At 55.0% G+C, this 18,251-nt stretch overlaps 1 protein-coding gene and 1 pseudogene across 1 annotated transcript in view; one reads left to right on the plus strand and one right to left on the minus strand.

Annotated features, from left to right (window-relative positions):
* The window catches only part of LOC136570728 (uncharacterized), a 2,607,743-nt pseudogene that overhangs the window by 2,063,452 nt on the left and 526,040 nt on the right, over positions 1-18,251 (minus strand).
* LOC136570729 (uncharacterized) overlaps positions 1-18,251 on the plus strand; it is a 2,347,277-nt gene that overhangs the window by 1,951,207 nt on the left and 377,819 nt on the right. Inside the window, 1 exon segment of the mRNA XM_066571173.1 lies at positions 5,391-6,226. Coding sequence (XP_066427270.1) covers positions 5,391-6,226 — 836 coding nt within the window.

Below are 18,251 nucleotides of genomic sequence, written 5' to 3' on the forward strand. Positions count from 1 at the left end.
CTTGGCCTGCTGTGGAGCCCTGGCTGCTGCTGCGTTGCCTTCAGGGCAGGCTCGGGGGCGGCTCCCATGGTCCTGCTGCAGGCGGGAAGTGCAAATCTCCGGGGCTTCAGAGCCCCTGAGGCCAGGCTGAGGGGTCCCCCGTGCTCAGCTGTGCTGGCGGCTGTTTCTGGCCTCAGGGACACTTGGCGTGGGCCCCTTGGCCACCAGTGGTGCTGCTTTGCACTCCTTAGGCAGGAGCCGATGTCCTGGCTGGGTGTTGGCAACAGCAAAGTCCCAGGGCAGGCTCTGTGCCAGCCCAGCTTCCTGGGGGAGAGATTCCACAGGAGACAGGATTCTGGCTACAGCCTGCCTTACATTTACATCCCTTATTTCCACCCTGCACTAGGTGGAGAATTGCCCAGGTAAGGAATTCCAGACATGAATTCCAAGGGAGATAATTGAATATCTGCCTTGGGTCTGGCTCTTTTTTTTGCCAAAGCCAATGGCAAAAGCTGTACCCATGGCATCTTGGTTTCTATCTCCGGCTTCCAAAGGTGTTTCTTTATTTCCCCATTCATTCTTTCTACCCAACCCGAGCTCTGGGCTTGCCAGGGGTTATGGAGGTCCCATTGTATTCCTAAAGCTGCCATAACCCCCTGAAGGGTCTTTCCTGTAAAATGAGTTCCCCATCTGAATCTATTGCTTCCACAATCCATTATCTTTGAATTATTTGTTTTAGAAATAGGTTAATAAGTGATCCAGTGATTGCTGAAGCAGTCAGAATTGCTTTTGCCCCCTGTTAGGTGCCATGGTGTCAGCAGAAGATATTGAAGCCTTCCTGCTCAGGGCATTTCAGTGCTAGGCTCTTACAAGCAGCCACAGCTCCGCGGGTTGAGCTGAGCATGGGCCGGTGACCTGCGCTTTGTCTGATTCCCCCTCCTTAATAACAGCCTGTCTTGTAGCTCTTTTCCCTTCTGCTGCCCTTGCAGAGCCATCCACAAACACATTGTCTCCCTCAGGCCAGGGAATGTCCCATCAATCTCTCCCAGCCTGGCTCGGGAGCTCTGTCCCTTGAGTGCAGTCCTGGGTTCCTTGCCAGCCCCTCTCCAGGCTGTTCAAACAGGAGGCTGGGTTAAACCCTTGCCCTGTCCTCAGTTCTGAATCCTCCTGTGCCATTGAACAAGTTTCATACTGTAATAACCGAGCCCCGCTCATCCATTTAGAGGCTCTTTTGGTTGTCAAAGCTTTAACTTGATGCCAGACTTGAACTCTAGGAGATCCTCCTGTTGTCATCAGTTTTCAGCCTCTGCTCCCACGGAAGCTGTGGCTGCACAATTCTGCAGACAATGAGGCTGCTCTCTGGCCACTGGGTTAAACATTTTAGCACAAGAATTCCTTTGGCAAGACCCTGTTTAACGTCCACCTATAATTCAAATTCTTTTTCCCTGTCTGGAAGGCCCAGGCCACTCGCCTCAGTTAATCTTAATTTTAACACTTGAAAATTCTGTGTTTCCTCCTTGTGTCCATCCATCCGGTTTGTTGACTGGCAAGATAGGAGTGTTGTAGGGAGACATCCTTGGCTCCAAAAGCCCTGCCTTTAACAGGGACTCAATACCAGGCTGTGAGCCCTTCCTTCCCTCTCTTGGAACAGGGTATTGCTTGTCCTGGTTGCTTTAATTTGTAGAGGCTCCATATCTAATTTTCTGTATTTCCCTGGGGCTGCCCACACTTCTGGGTTCACTTCAGCATAGGCCTTGTCAGACTTTTGACACAGAGGTACAACAGAACTAGCCTCTGTATCCCTTTTTACAGTATTAAAATCCAGCTCTCAAACTCCTTCCTAGTTAATTACAATCACAGGAGGAAGAAAACAAAATTCATTTATTTCAAACCTATCCCCCACAGCTTCTAATAGTGGCTGAACAAATCATACCTGCTCATCTTTCCCACTCATTCCCTTAAAAATTAAAATATTCCTTTATCATTTTCCCCTTTAGGTCTAAGATTCAGATTAGATTGAGAGGCCCCTGTGTCCATCAGGAAATGCCTCCTCTCAATGCAGACCCACCTGAATGTTCTCAAGGGCTCCAGTGTGGAGGGTCCCTGGTGTGATGGGAGCTGTGACAGCCCTGCCAATCCATGTCCATCACGGGGTGGACTTGCTGGTCCTGAGGGTGCTGCTGTCTCTGCTTGCAGTGTCCTTGTGCCCTGCAGCTGGAGCCCTGATTCCTTGCCAGGGGCTGTTTGGGTGGGCTGTGCCCTGCCGAGGAGGGCAATGCCTCTGCCGGGTGCTTGTGGCCGAGCCCGTGCCCTGGGTGCTGGGGCCCCCTTGGGCCCTGGGGCTGATTCCTCAGGGGCTGTAGGAGCTCTGCCCTGGCCTTTGCCTTCAGCTTGGCCTTTTGCTGCTCCCTTCTTGCACTCACCTGCTGGGCCTTTGTGCCCAAGTGCTGCAGGGCCTTCTTCTGCCCCTCCTGCAGCCCCCCTCAGTGCCTGTGGGTGCTTGTCTTGCTTTACAAGACAGGTGTCTGCTTGGGAAGGCAGAAAAAGCCTCTCTTGGAATGGAGAATGCAAACCCCTCCCTCTTAATTTTTAGGATAGTGAAATCAAGAGGCTCTCAGGCAAAGATATGGGATTAGGAATAACGGTTCTTTACTAGTGTGTATAATATAATAATAGTAGTGTGTATAAACAGCTCCGGCAGTGCCAACAAACAGAGCCCGGAGCCGGTCCCGGCCTTTCGGCTGCGGCGCTTTCCCCTTGGGTGCAGTTCCGGGCACGGCCGGCACGGGCGCTGGTGGCTCCCGCGGGGCGGGGCAGCGCATCCCTGCCATGGGAACCTCTCTTAACGGCAATAGAGCAATCCCTTCATCTAACTCTTTCACTTTTTTACCTTCTGTAGCCTTTCTCCCGTGTTTTGAGAAAGAATTTGGAGAGGGCTGCCTTTTAACTGAGCTCCTAGTGTTTCGATAAGGTGCTTCCTGTAGAGAGAGGGATTTTCCCTGAACAGCAGGAGCTGTGGTTACCAAGGGGACGTAACTCAGAGCAGGAGGGGTCAGGGGAGGATATCCCGCCGAGGCTCGGTCGGAGTGTGGGCAGGGTCTGCTGCCGGAATCGCCAGAGGGGGATCTTCCCGTGGAGGCCGAGCCGGAGCGTGGGCAGCCCCCACATGGCTTATGGCGGCTGATCCGGCAGCTCCCGGCAGAGCAAAGGCAGGTGGGAGACCCCGGCAGCAGCAGCGGCGCTGCCCAGCACAGCTGGCACGGGCAGGGCAGCCGGGGATGGGATGGCTGGGACCCGCCCTCGGTGCGGTCGGCGCGGTGACCTCGGCCCACGCGGCAGGACAGAGCAACCCCCATCTTCCCCAGCATGGCCGGCAGAGCGGCCACGGGCCGGGCAGTGGGGCCAGGGCACACAAATTCACCGCCAGCGCCGGGGCAGGTGGAGCTGCCCTGGGCAGTGAGCCCGCACCTGGGATGGAAACCGGGGCAGGCGGAGCTGAGGCGGGCAGCGAGCCGGGACCCGGGACAGGCGCCTCGGCCGCGAACGGAGGGGGCAAGAGCTGCAGAGGATCCCACTCTCTTTCTGACTTTTCCTCTTGTTCCCCTCCCTTTCATTTCCCCTTTTTATTTTCTTGGTTTTTTCCTCGGGTGTTTCTGATACTTCAAAGATTTTTATTCTCCTAAAATCTCCTGTCTAACATATGGCATATTCTCTTTCTTCTAGATGAAATGGTTTTTTTTCCAAATAAATCCAGAACCTAACAAATCTAAACTTCTGCTTGGATATTTTGAAATGGTCGACGAGCTAACTCATGACCTCCTAATGTTGTTTTTCTCATCAACTTTTTATTTATCCTTTGGCAAATTAAGCATCTTTCAGTTACTTGCTTTGCTACACCAAAAATCCCAGTGCACCCAAAATTCCTTAAAAAATGATCACACAAAGCTTGAGTACGCCAGTGGGATTTCTGATGCACGTCTTCTAGTATTTTCCTAGTAAGCACATTTTATTAAGTAATTGTCTTCCATGTAGAAGTTTCTATTTCCCTGATTTATCTTGTTCATTTCCTATCTTGTTTAATTCTTTTTTCTTGGCATTCCTAAACTTTGGAATTTCCAGTTTTTCCTCGTTTGGAGTTAATATTAAAATAACTCTTTCAGCTCCATTTTCTGCTGCATCCTTAGCTTTGTGATCTGCCCCCAGTTTGCCCAGTTTGCCTCTCCTTTGGCCCGGGCCGGGTTCCCCCCGCCCGCAGCGGCTGGGAGCAGCCGAGAGCCCCGCGCTGCCCATGCCGACCTGTCCCGGCTCCATCGCCGCTGCTGCCGCGGGCTGCGAGGGCTGCGGGAACGGGGCACCGAGGGTGTGGCTGCTGCTGGGGGAGGAGGAGGAGGGAGGGAAGGGCAGGGATGGAGGGGGAGGAGGAGACGAGTAGAGGGGGGAGGAGGAGGAGAAGGAATGGAAGGGGCGGGGTGGAAGAGGAGCAGGAGGTGGGGATAAGACAGAGGAGGAGGGGGGACGGGGGATGGAAGAGGAGGAGCGGGAGGAGAAAGAGCAGTGAAGAAGGTGGTGTTAGGGGGGAGGAGGAGAGGGAGGTGGAGATAGGACAGAGGAGGAGCGGGAGGAAGAGGAGGGACAAAGGCGGATCAAGGTTGAGCTGAGGGAGCCACGCGGTCTCGAGCCCTGCCTGAATTCACAGCCCCCACCTGTGGGATCATCGCCCCCCCCCATGGCGCAGGTGAGCGGGGAGGGGGAGCCCGGCCCGGATATCCCGGGGGGTCCCTGGGTTGGGTTTTTGGGGGGATGTTTGGAGAATGAAGAAGTCCAAGGCTGAGTGGAAAAGGCCCCTCGGGGGGACATCTGGGGGTGGCGGTGGCGGCTGCCGGCAGAGGCAGCCTGGAGGAGCAGAGCCCTGTGTCCCCCAGGAGGCCAAAGTGGGGAGGCCAGAGAGGGGGGAGCGCCGCCATTGGCGGGAGCCTCAAGAGCCTGGAGAGGGGCAGGGGGGACTCCTTGGAGCCGCTGCAGCGCAGAGCAGAGAATGAGGGGAGAAGGGAGCCCGGGAGCCCAAACAGCCCCGGCATCCCGAAATGGGGAGAGCCAAGAGGGGGCAGTGCGTCCCCAGAGACGGCCTGGGGGGATCTCGTTGCCCTTGCCTGTGGCACGGAGGCAAATCCCATGCTGTCCTTGTCCTTCCTCGCCCAGAGCAGGGGCTGAGCATGGAGAGCAGGGAGGACAAATGCCCGCGGCAGAACCTGGTGGCAGAGGCCGTTTTGAGCGGCTCCACGGCGCAGGAAGCCAACGGGGACGAAAAGCCCCGGAGATGCCGCACGAGGAGGGGCTGCAAACGCAGATGGCGGGGATGTGAGGGGGAAAGAGCCAGCCTGGACAGGGAAGGCAGCCGGAGATGGAGCCAGAGCTCGGAGCTGGTGCTCCATGAGCAGCTCCATGATGGGGAGAAGCCCCACACGTGCATGGAGTGTGGGAAGAGCTTCAGGTGGAACTCCCACCTGATCAGGCACCAGAGGATCCACACTGGGGAAAAGCCCTATGAGTGTGGGGAGTGTGGGAAGAGCTTCAGCCAGAGCTCCAGCCTGATCGTGCACCAGAGGTCCCACACGGGGGAGAAGCCCTATGAGTGTTGGGAATGTAGGAAGAGCTTCAGCGCGAGCTCCAGCCTGATCAGCCACCAGAGGATCCACACTGGGGAAAAGCCCTATGAGTGTGGGGAGTGTGGGAAGAGCTTCAGCAGGAGCTCCAGCCTGATCAAGCACCAGAGGACCCACACAGGGGAGAGGCCCTATGAGTGTTCCAAGTGTGGGAAGAGCTTTCAGACCAAGTCCCATCTTCTCCTGCACTATCAGAGTCACACAGAGGAGAGGCCCTTCCAATGCCCCGACTGTGGGAAGGGATTCAAGCACAACTCCACCCTCATCACCCACCGGCGCATCCACACAGGGGAGAGGCCCTACGAGTGTGATAAATGCAGGAAGAGGTTTCTGACCAGCTCCCATCTCCTCCTGCACTATCGGATTCACACAGAGGAGAGGCCCTTCCAATGCCTAGACTGCAGGAAGGGATTCAAGTACAACTCCACCCTCGTCACCCACCGGCGCATCCACAGTGGGGAGAGGCCCTACGAGTGTCCCCAGTGTGGGAAGAGCTTCTCCAGGAGCTCTCACTTGACCCGACACCAACGGAGGCACCGCTAAGGAAAGCCCTGCGAGTGCCCCGAGTGCGGGAAGAGCTTCGTGCACTGCTCCAGCTCTATCCCCCACTGGAGGAGGCACTTTGGGCACAGCCCTGGTCACTCACATTCCCTGTGATCCATGTTAGGAACACACCTGGCTACTTCTACTTTTAATTTCACGTTAATTTTTTTCTCTTCTCCATGTGTTTCCACTCCAGAAGCCAAGAGGGATGGATCTGTCCCCTCAAAACCACTCAAATCCCAGTGAAAACAGCTCAATCTTATCCCAAAAGGGCTCAAACCCACCTCAAAACAACTCAGTGCCATACCAAATTCGATTTCGTCAGCCACCAGGCTGAGATGGGGCTGGGAGGAGATTGGGAGAAGTGGGATCTCAATTAGAGTGGTGGGATGGGGATTGTGTGGGGCTGGGTGTGTGGGATGTATTTGATAGCAAATAAAACTCTCAGACTTACTGGTTTCTTTCTCGTTCATGTTCAGTCCGTTGCAGTTCTGTTTGCAGGGTGTCGCCTCCCAGAGTGTCCCCTCACAGTTGCCGCCCTTGGCCTGAGCCCGCCCCTTTCCCCTCACAGTTCCCGCCCTTTCCCTGCCACCTTTTCCCTCATGGTTCCCGCCCTTTCCTCGCCCCCTTTCCCCTCACGGTTCCCGCCCTTTCCCTGCCCCCTTTCCCCTCAGGGTTCCTGCCCTTTCCTCGCCTCCTTTCCCCTCACAGTTCGGCCTTTGTGAACGCGGGAGGAGGAGGAGGAGGGAGGGAGGAAGAGGCCGAGCACCCGCAGCACAAGAGGAGAGGGAGAATCTCATGCCCCGGGTGCTCCCTGGAGTCGCCGCAGCCCCGGAAGCATCGCCCCCCATTTTGCAGGTGCCCGGGCAGGGGGAGCGCGGCCCAAATATCCCGGGGGGTGCCTGGGTTTGGGGTTTTTTGGGGGGGATGTTTGCAGCTGGCAGGGCTCCAAAGCCGAGCCGCAGATGGCCCTCGGGGGGATATCGGGTGGTCCCGAAGCCGGCAGTGGCTGCTCCCAGTATGAGCCCAGTTGCTCCCCCATGTGCTTCCAGTTTCCTGGGCACTCCCACTATGAACCTGGTCGCTCCCATTATGGGCCTGTGCACTCCCAGTATAATCCTGGTCATTTCCCCTGCCTCCCTGCATGATCCCAGTCACTCCCAGAGGAGGTCAGTCCCTCCCAGTCCTTCCTTATGGTGATGCAATTTTCTCCCAGCATGGTCCCAGTTGCTCCCAGTTCCTCCCACTTTCATCCAGTGTGTTCCCAGTTCTACCAGTTGTCCCTAGCATAGTCCTAGGCACTCCCAGTATGATCCCAGTCTCTCTCAGCAGGGCCACAGTCATTCCCACTTGCCCCCAGTGTGTTCCCAGTTCCCCCAGCACATTCGCAGTCTGGTCTTAGTCTGCTCCCAGTCCCACAACCATATGGTCTCAGACCCTCCCAGTATATCCCAGTTGCCCTGAATATTCTGGCAGTCATTGCCAGGCACTCCCAGTCACCTCAGCACTGTTCATGTGCCCCCAGTTGTCTCCCAGTTGTCTCCCAGTTGTCTCCCAGTTGTCTCCCAGTTGCTCTAATTACGTCCCCAGTTGTCTCCCAACATGGGCCCAGTAGCTCCCAGTAAGCCCCAGTCGGGTTCCATTCACACCCACTCTAATCCCACTATGAGTGTAGCCACTCCCAGTATGATCCCAGTCCCTTGCAGTCTAATCCCAGTTGCTCCCAGTCACTCCCAGTCTGATGCCAGTGCCCCCAGTGTGATCCCAGTTGCTCCCAGCATGAGCCCAGCTGTTCCCAGTGTGCTTCCATCACTCCCCTATGGTTCCAGACACTCCCAGTATGGTCCCAGTTGGACCCAGTTGCTCCTGCTCTAGTCCCAGTCACTCCCCAGATGATCCCAGTCCCTCCCAGCATGGTCCCACTCACTCCCAGTTGCCCCCAGTGTGGTCCCAGTTCTCCCCAGTGTAGTAAACCCCATAAGTTTGGGAAAAGCACCATGGAGAATAGGAATGCTGAAACAGCAAAAGAAAATTCCTGTTTCCCTGTCCTCCACCCTTAACCTATCTCTGTAACCCTATAAGGCAATGTCGGTTAACCCCTTACCATTGGTCAAGCTTGGATCCTTTCCAACCCTATAAAAGAAGCATACTGTACCCCATTAGGGGAGAAAGAAGAAGAGCAGAGACCCTTCACGGACCTCCCCAAATAAAGCCATCTCCGTGGAACAGCCTGCGCCTTCTCCTTCTCCTCTCTCTCCGTCTGCTGCAGCCTCAAGCCCGGGGCACCACTACCTAGCAAGCAAAGCTGAAATCCTGAGAGCTTGCAATCACTATAGAGCTGATAATCACCATGCTTGCTAGATGGCAGCCCCACGGCGTTGGCATGAGCGAGCGAGCTTTGGGCACCCGGTCCCTACCCAGGGACTGAGCTCCTGAGCCCTATTGCTCTGCTTTATGATAAGGCTGATCAGAGGCTTTATTACTCCAGGTGCACCAGCATTCTCTGGTAGAACTCCATCACCGTGTTGGAGCACAGGGTCACCTGGTGGGAGAGAAGAACAGTCAATTCTCCCTTACAAAAGCTCCTTACCCACGTGTGATATCTTCCAGTTCCCGAGGGAGGATTTGGCCTTAATTCTTCTGCTGCTCCATGTGCAGAGCACAGTCTGAGAGTAACAAAAGCCTTCTGGCAATACCAGATTTGTTAAACACCCCTTGCTATCAGGGCACAGGTCAGCTACATTAAAACATTAGACTACAGCTCTATGCACCACTGCATTCAAATTAAGGGGCCAATTTCTCATCTGACTACAATGACATCCGTGCAGAGGAAATCTGACTTGAACACAATGAGTTCAGCTTCACAGCAGGAAGCAGCTCACCTTGCAGTTCATTCAAATCAGCCTGGCCATTCTCTTCTTGGTCATCTTCATGGTCCTCCACAGCTCCTTCAAGTCTTTGCATGTCCTCTGGAAGCGAAGCCTTCTCTGCTCCATTTCCATCCTGCGCCTTCTGGCCTCTTCTTCAGCTCTCCGGGCCGCTGCTCTCTGCTTCATGGCCGCCCTTCTGGGCCTGAGGCAGAGGAAGAAAGGCAGGAAGAGCAGCTCAGCAGCAGCCCAGTAGGGCCCCTGCTGCACGGCTGCCCAGAGCAGGGGTCCCCAGGCAGGCTCGGGTGGCTCTGGGGTAGCCTGCTCCAGGCCCTCTTTGCCCAGCTCTGCATCCTCATCCAAACTGATCACCACGGGCCGTGGGAAGTGGAAGAGGAGAAGCATGAGCAGGGCAGGGACTGATTTGGACACCATGGTCTGCAGGAGGAGAGAGACAATTTGTGTTGCTTTGCACAAGAGTTGCAAACCCGTGTGTTATTAGGGAATGGCCGCTCCTGCTGTGCCAGAGCGCTCGAGCAGGGGTGAGAATCTGGTGTCAAAGTGCATTCATGTGCTCCATGTTGCATGGGGTACCCGTGTGCAGGAATAGAGAACAACTTCCCTCAGATGGGATCTGCTGTGGCAAGGCCCCTCTGGTTTTCTCCTCCATGCAGCAGTTTGCATGCAGAATGTGGGCAGATGTAACTTGGAGGTCCTCCTGCTCAGCCTTGGGTTCCCCTTGCAGAGCCTCAGCCCCTGCGTTCTGTCAGGGCCCCTGGGCAGGTGGGATATTCCCAGAGGAGAGGGGCCGGCTGTGTCCCCATTGCCCCTGTCCCTTATGTCCCTGTGCTCAGGAGGGCACAGAGAGGATGGGGACTCCTGCCTGCCCCGTGTCCTGTCTGCCTGCCGGGCCTGTCCCAGGGCAGCCGGGCTGTGATTGCTGTGCTGTGTCCCCCTGTCCCTGCTGTCCCTGCTGTCCCTGCTGTCATGGCCCACTGCAGGTTCCACACCTACACAGCCATGGTGGCTCCTGAGCTCTGCAGGGACCTAAGTGACAGTCTGAGTGGTGGCACTCCTGGTTTTCTTGCATTTGGCATCGCGCAGAGCAGAGGCTGGATCACAGCACCAAAGGAGCAGCTGCTGCAGGGGAGGAAAGGAGCCTCTGCATGGCCAAGGGCTGCTGTGGTGCCCCTGTGTCAGGAATTCCCCACAGCTGACACCTGAGTGCAGCATGGACACTCACAGACACAGCGTTTGTTCAGGCATTGCCTTTATTGCATCTTGACAGGGACTGCAGCTGCCTGAGGGAAGTCACCCTCCCGAGACAGGAGGGCAGAGAGTGTAATTTAAATTAACCAATTGTGATTATAGGCATTTGTAGCAACAGTCTATATACTGTATATATGAATATTAAACAAGACACAAAATAATTATTGGATCATGAAGATTAAGCAACATTTGCTGGTTTAGATAAAAATAAAGTATACTTCAGTTTTGGTTAACTGCAATAATTCTTGGTAATTTTGATAAATATAAGTTCTATGTAATATAAAAAAAGCGCCATTAATTACTACTTATTATTAAAATATTTATGATCTCTTACAAGAGTATTAATCTACATTATAGTAATAAAAAGTTTGGAAAATGTTGCTAAAGACAATTATTTTAAAACAAAACATTTTAAATATTTCAAAACTATTTAAGAATCAGAATCAATCTCCAAACATTGGCCCGATGCCTCCAAATGGTGCTTTCCTCCGAGCAGATGCAAAGGCTCTGTATGGGAAAGGGTTAAAATAGATGCAGTTACTACAGATCCCGTGAGGAGAGAGAGGGCAGAGGGGCAGGGTGTGTCAGGAGCCCGGAGCCTGTGCCCCGGCGCAGGGCTGTGCTGGGCAGCAAGCGCAGCTCTGTGCGCCGGCTGCTCACAAAGATGTGCGGCTCGCCTTGGCCGGCCCAGAGAGCATCTCCAGCAGGAAGCTTTTCTTCACACAGCCACTGCCTGTGCTCCTCCAAGAGCCTGCCCTGCCTACCTTCAGCATCCTGTTTGTATCCCTATTCATTCCAATCAGCCTGGCCATTTGCTTTTCTATTTCTTTCGTGGCCCGGCACATTTGCTCCATGTCTTTGAATCTCTTCCTAAGGAGCCGCCTTCTCCGCTCGCTTTCCACCTTCCTCCTTCTGGCCTTTTCCTCAGCTCTCTGGGCCGCTGCTCTCTGCCTCGTGGCTGCCCTTCTGCGCCTGAGCCACCAGCCCAAAGGCAGGAGCAGCGGCTGAGCAATTTGCCAGAGCTGGTGCAGGTAGCGCAAGGCAGCCAGGAGCCAGGGTCCCCAGCCGGGCTCAGCTGGCTCTGGGGGGGCCGGTTTCATCTCCTCTGCACGCTGCTGCCCATCCCCATGAAATCTGTCCACCATGGAAAGTGGGAACGGGAAGATGAGCAGCACAAGCACAGCCAGGACTGCTCTGTCCGCCATGGTCTGCAGGAGGAGAGAGACAAGGCTTTCACTGGGGCTCCCAAGGGAGCTTGTGGGGGCTGAAGTGAGGCCCGGAGGCGTAGGGATGTGGGGGCAGAAGCAGAGGGCCCCGGGCAGCTGGCAGGAAGCAGGGCCTGTGCCAGTGGGCCAGCAGCAGCAGCCCCGTGCCCTGGCCAAGGCGCCGGCCCCAGGGGCTGGCCCTGGGTGCAGGGGGACAATGCAGGCCCGGGTGCGGCGCTTGTGGCCCGGCTCTGGCCTGGCCCAGCCCCGCCACGTGCGCACTCACCGCTTGCCCAGGCTGTGCTGGGCCAGCGTTACCTGCGGGGGCCTTTTCCAGCTTTTTTGTTTTGTTTTGTTTTTTTGGTTTGGTTTGGTTTTTTTTTTTTGGTTTTTTTTTTGGTTTTTGTTTTTTGTTTTTTATTGTTTGTCAGGTAATATTTTTTAATACTCCAAGAAATATGTTGAAAAGCTCAGCATGATCCATCAGACACAAGCAGGGGGGCTGGGGTAGATGCAACATGTTCCTTGCACTGGAGGGTAGACAGAGGCAAGATCTGGTTTGGGGTCAATCACACCTGGATCAGGGAGGTGGCTGAAACCTGGGCTGGCCAAAGCCTTAGAATCACAAAATATCCTGGGCTGGAAAGGACCCCCAAGGATCACCAAGTCCAACTCCTGGCCCTGCAGAGGACACCTCCCCAAGAATCCCACGCTGTGCCTTGGCATGTGCTGGTGGGCAGGAGCACACAGCTGGCTGTGGCTTTGGGTGCATGGGTAAGATGAGATGGTGAGGAGCATCCCTGCTCCCTGAGCTCCTGGAGAGCTGCAGACACTGATCACTGGTAAGGACAGCACCAGGGCCATGGCCTGGGGCTGGTGATCTGGTGTCTCCTTCCTGCTGCTGCTTTCTGCTACAGATAACAGCCTGGTACCAAGGTCTTGTTGCTGAGGTCATAAACGGCTGGGGAGATTCCCTCCCTGCTCTTGTCTGCACGAGTTCTTATGCTCAGCACCAGGAAGGATTGGGCCGGAATGGAGGCATTTGGGGTCTCAGGGCTGAGGCTGAGACAGACAGCCAGGCAGAGCAGCTCCTCCTGGCTGATGCAAACATTAGCCCTGTGCTGGCCAGGCCAGTGATCCATAGCTATGGGTCCACAGTTATGGTGGTGGTGGGTATTCACTGGGAGAAGAGGAGGTGTAAAATGAAGCTTCTGAAGCTGCTTGGGATCCTGGAAGCTGCTCAGCCCCCACTTGACCACAGTGGTTGTTTGGCCAGCTGAAGTGATGGAATTCATTGGGCTGTGCAGGGACAGTTTTCTGTGCAAACATGAAGGACTTTCAGGGGGGATGAAATACGGCCTCATAGTAGAAACAGCTGGGCTGAACACTCTTTATTCCAGCTATGAATCTTTGCTCTTAAGAGTCCTGGGGTCGTGGGGGAGATTTGGGGGTCCCGGGGGGTCCCAGGCCCACCCTGAACCGGGCTCTGGGGGTTTCGGGGGGAGGGGGCACTGCAGGGGTTCCCCCCCCGGTTTTTGGGGGGTCTCCCATGGTGCCCCCTCCCCAAAAAGCTCCCAGGGCCCCCTGAAGTGGCTCCTGTTCCACCGGCCGGTGCCCCCTGATCCAGGACGGCCCCACTGAGTCTGGGGGGATTTGGGGGGATTTTGGGGTTTTGAGAGGGTTTTTGGGGATTTCGGGTTCGCTTTTTTGGGCTTTGGGGGATTTTGTTGGGAGTTTTGGGGGAATTATTGGGGTTTTGGGGGAGAATTGTTGGGGTTTGAGATGGTTATGTGATTTTGGGGGGTTTTGTTGATTTGGGGAGGTTTTGGATTTTGCGTGTTTTATTGGGGTTGTGAGGGTTTATTGGAGGAAGATTTATTGAAATTTTTGGGAGTTTTTTAAAATATTGTTGTGTTCTACTGGGATTTTCGGAGATTCTCTGGGGTTTTGGAGGGTTTTCTTGTAATTTTGAGGGATTTTTTGGAGTTTTAGTGGAATTTTAGGGGGGCTTTGGGGCATTCCCTGGGTGTGGGGAAGGGCTGAGAGGCACCAAAATCTCCTTAAAAGCCCCAAAAGTCCCAATAAAACCCACAAAATCCTAATTAAATCTCTCAAAATCCCATTAGAACACCCTAGAATCCCAATAAAAGCCCACAAAATCCTTTGGAATCCCAATAACCCCAAAAATCCTGATTAAACTCCGCAAATTCCCCAAAGATGTCCCCAAAACCATCAAAAGTCCCACAAAATCTCCCCCAAGATCCAAAGAAATCCTGGCAACATCCAAAACCCCAGAAAAACCTTCAAATCACTCCAAGAATCGCAAAAAAAAAACCCAAATCCCAATGAATCCCACTAAATGCCACTACGATTCCAATAAAAAGCCCCAATATCTCGTAAAACTCCCAATAAAACCCCAGGAATTTCTGAGAATCCCAAAAAATCCCAAAAAATCCCAGTAAATCACCCAAATTAAAAAAAAAAAGCCACAAGAATTTGCAATAAACTCCCAAACACCCCCAGAAAAACTCCCCCTCAAAATGCCAAGAAAATCCCCCAAAATCCAAACCCCCAAAATCCACAAAACCAGCCACTCCCAGTCAATCCCAGTGTGATTCCAGTCGCTCTCAATGAGATCCCAGTGTAAGCCGGCATGGACTCAGCTGCTCTCACTGGGATCCCAGTGTGATCCCAGTTGCTCCCAGCATAATTCCAGATGTTCCCAGTTCCTCCCATGATGATCCCAGTTGCCCCAAGAATAGTCCCAGTCCCTCCCAGCAGGGTCCCAGTCGTGCCCAGTTGCCTCCAGGGTAGATTCAGTTTCCCCCAGCATCGTCCCAGTTGCTCCCAGCACGATCCCAGCTGTTCCCAGTGTGGTTCCAGTGCCCCCAGTATGGTTAGAGACGCTCCCAGTATGTTTTAGTTACCTCAGAATGATCCCAGTCTTTCCCAGTTCCTCCCAGTTTGCTCTGGCATCATCCCAGTTTCCATCTGTTGCTCAAAGGGTGGCCCCAGTTGCTCCCAGTATGATCCCAGTTGCCCCAGTTGTAGTCTCAGTCCTCTCAGCATGGTTCCAGAACCTTCCAGCCGATCCCAGTTGCTCCCAGTGTGTCACATTTTCCTCCCAACATGGGCCCAGTAGCTCCCAGTAAGCCCCAGTCAGGTTCCATTCACGCCCAGTATAATCCCAGTATGAGTGTAGCCACTCCCAGTATGATCCCAGTCCCTTGCAGTCTAATCCCAGTTGCTCCCAGTCACTCCCAGTCTGATGCCAGTGCCCCCAGTGGGATCCCAGTTGCTCCCAGCATGGGCCCAGCTGTTCCCAGTGTGCTTCCATCACTCCCCAATGGTTACAGACACTCCCAGTATGGTCCCAGTTGGACCCAGTTGCCCCTGCTCTAGTCCCAGTCCCTCCCCATATGATCCCAGTCCCTCCCAGCATGGTCCCACTCACTCCCAGTTGCCCCCAACATGGTCCCAGTCCCTCCCAGCATGGTCCCAGTTGTTCCCAGTGTGGTTCCAGTCCCCCCAGTATGGTTCCAGTCGCTCCCAGTATATCCCAGTTGCCCCCAGCATGTCTGCAGTCATTCCCAGGCACTGCCAGTGGCCCCAGTAAGGTGTCAGTTATCCCAGTATGATCCCCCAGTCATGCCCAGTAGATCCCAGTTGCCCCCAGCATGCATCCAGTCCTTCCCAGTTCCTCCAGTTTGCTTGCAGCATCATCCCAGTTTCCCTCAGCTGCTCCCAGTAGCCCAAAGTGTGATCCCAGTCGCTCCCTTTCAACCCCAATATGATCCCAGTAAGCTCCAGTTTGATCCCAGTCACAGGCCAGCCCTCCCAGTGTGGTCCCAGTATAATCCCAGTTGCTTCCAATCTCTCCCAGTATGGTCCCAGCTGCCTCCAGCATGGTTCCAGTTGCTCCCTAGATCAGCCCAGTCAGTCCCAGTATGATGCCATTTGCTGCCAGCGTGCTCCCAGTTGCTCCCAGTCAGGCCCAGTATGGGGGATGATGTGCAGGGTGTGCTCCCAGTCCCTCTCAGATCCTCCCAGTATTAGTCCAGTCCCTCCCAGTATGATCCAGAGATGAGCCCAGTGTGCTCCCAGTTCCTGCCAGAATAAACCAGTTGTGCTCCACATGGTTCCAGTTGCTCTCTTTCACCCTCACTTTTGTTCCAGTCACTCCCAGTATGTCCCAGTGTAGCCCAGTTCCCTCCAGCATCTTTCCAGTTCCTTCCAGTATGATCCCATTTGCTCCCAAGCACTCCCAGTCAGCCTCAGTGTAGTGGCACTCACTGCCAGTATGATCCCAGTCAGCTCCAGCATGATCCCAGTTCATCCCAGTATAAGCCCAGCAGTTTCCAATCACCCCCAGCAGGCTCCCAGTCACTCCCAGATCCTCCCAGTTGCTCCTAGCATGATCCCAGTTACTCACAGCTCCTCCATCCCAGTCACGCCCAGTATATCACATTTGCCCCTAACGTGGTCTCAGTTGCCTCCTGCAGGCTCCTACTCTCTCCCAGTATGATCCCAGTATGATCCCAGTGTCCATCAGTGCGATCACAGTCTGCCCTGGCATGGCAGTGTGATCCCAGTATGATGTCAGTACAAACCCAGTCCCGTCCCAGCACGATACCAGTATAATATCAATAGAAACCTAGAATTGTCCCAGTCACTGCCAGTATGATGCCAGTATATTCCCAGTCACTCCCAGTACGATCCAAGTACACAGCCAGTACATCCCCAATACACTCCCAGTATGATCCCAGTATGATCCCAGTACGATATCAATATAAAGCCAGTACAGCCCCAGTCACTCCCAGTACGATCCCAGTTTGATGTCAGTACAAAGCCAGTACAGCCCCAGTCACTCCCAGTACGATCCCAGTGCAGCCCAGTCCCTGGCAGTGCTGCCACTGCTGGGATCCCCCAGGCCTGTGTGCGTTCCCCCCTGGCGGATGTGCCGAGAGGAGCCCCAAGGGCTGGCAGTGGCCAGGCAGGGTCCCCAGCAAGGCCCAGTTTGGATGTGCAGCCCCCAGTTTGCCCAGTTTGCCTCTCCTTTGGCCCGGGCCGGGTTCCCCCGCCCGCAGCGGCTGGGAGCAGCCGAGAGCCCCGCGCTGCCCATGCCGACCTGTCCCGGCTCCATCGCCGCTGCTGCCGCGGGCTGCGAGGGCTGCGGGAACGGGGCACCGAGGGTGTGGCTGCTGCTGGGGGAGGAGGAGGAGGGAGGGAAGGGCAGGGATGGAGGGGGAGGAGGAGGCGGGTAGAGGGGGGAGGAGGAGGAGAAGGAATGGAAGGGGCGGGATGGAAAAGGAGCAGGAGGTGGGGATAAGACAGGGGAGGTGGAGGAGGGGGGATGGAAGAGGAGGAGCGGGAGGAGAAAGAGCAGGGAAGGGGGCGGGGTTAGGGGGAGGAGGAGAGGGAGGAGGAGAGGGAGGTGGAGATAGGACAGAGGAGGAGCGGGAGGAAGAGGAGGGACAAAGGCGGATCAAGGCTGAGCTGAGGGAGCCACGCGGTCTCGATCCCTGCCTGAATTCGCAGCCCCCACCTGTGGGATCATCGCCCCCCCCATGGCGCAGGTGAGCGGGCAGGGGGAGCCCGGCCCGGATATCCCGGGGGGTCCCTGGGTTGGGTTTTTGGGGGGATGTTTGGAGAATGAAGAAGTCCAAGGCTGAGCGGAAAAGGCCCCTCGGGGGGACATCGGGGGGTGGCGGTGGCGGCTGCCGGCAGAGGCAGCCTGGAGGAGCAGAGCCCTGTGTCCCCCAGGAGGCCAAAGTGGGGAGCCCAGAGAGGGGGGAGCGCCGCCATTGGCGGGAGCCTCAAGAGCCTGGAGAGGGGCAGGGGGGACTCCTTGGAGCCGCTGCAGCGCAGAGCAGAGAATGAGGGGAGAAGGGAGCCCGGGAGCCCAAACAGCCCCGGCATCCCGAAATGGGGAGAGCCAAGAGGGGGGAGCTTTGGGCATTGCTGGCACTGCCAGCAGCCTGGGCAGGGGGGGCACCCAGGAGAAGGGGGACCCCCAATCCAAGCATGACCCGAGCAGCTGGGACAGGGGGGAACCCCTGAACACCAGAGGGGAGGGACCAGGGACAGGGAACCCCTGGGAGGCTTTTTCAGGGCTGAATCTTGGTGTTTGGGAGGTTTTTCTGGAGCCCACATGGCCGGACTAGAGATGTACCTGGGCAGAGAGACCTTCAAACTCAACGTGTGTTGGGGTAAATGAAACAGGAAAGCCTTATAAATATTATTGTCTGGCTTTTCATTCCAATCTTGCTTATAGTTACTATATTCTCAAAAGGTTTGAGAATATAGAAACTATAAGCAAGATTGGAATGAAAGCAAGCTTTTAAATACCTTAGTTACTGAACAAAAGGAAAACAATGGTGTGGCCCGACTGAAGGTAATCCTCTTCTGATGAAACAATTCCCTCTGCTTGCTGACAGGTCCAAGGGTCAGAGCAGACTCTACTAGCTCAGCAGAAGGGGTCACAAGAGGAGTTTTTAGGGTTTAAAATGTAACACAGTATGGTGATGTAATGATTCTTACAGGCTGTATGTAAATGCTAAAGGATTTGTATCTTGTACTGGACTGGTTAGTGAGAAATAGAATATTCAACACAGAAGAAGATTTATTGTATTGTAACGGGAACCTTACACTCTTACACTCTTCCCCTCTTACTCTCTCACCCTCTCATCCTCTCTGCTCCTCTCTTCTCTCAGGCCTGCTCCAAG

The sequence above is a fragment of the Molothrus aeneus genome, unplaced genomic scaffold (genome assembly GCF_037042795.1).
Source record: "Molothrus aeneus isolate 106 unplaced genomic scaffold, BPBGC_Maene_1.0 scaffold_36, whole genome shotgun sequence".
Classification (NCBI taxonomy): Eukaryota; Metazoa; Chordata; class Aves; order Passeriformes; family Icteridae; genus Molothrus; species Molothrus aeneus.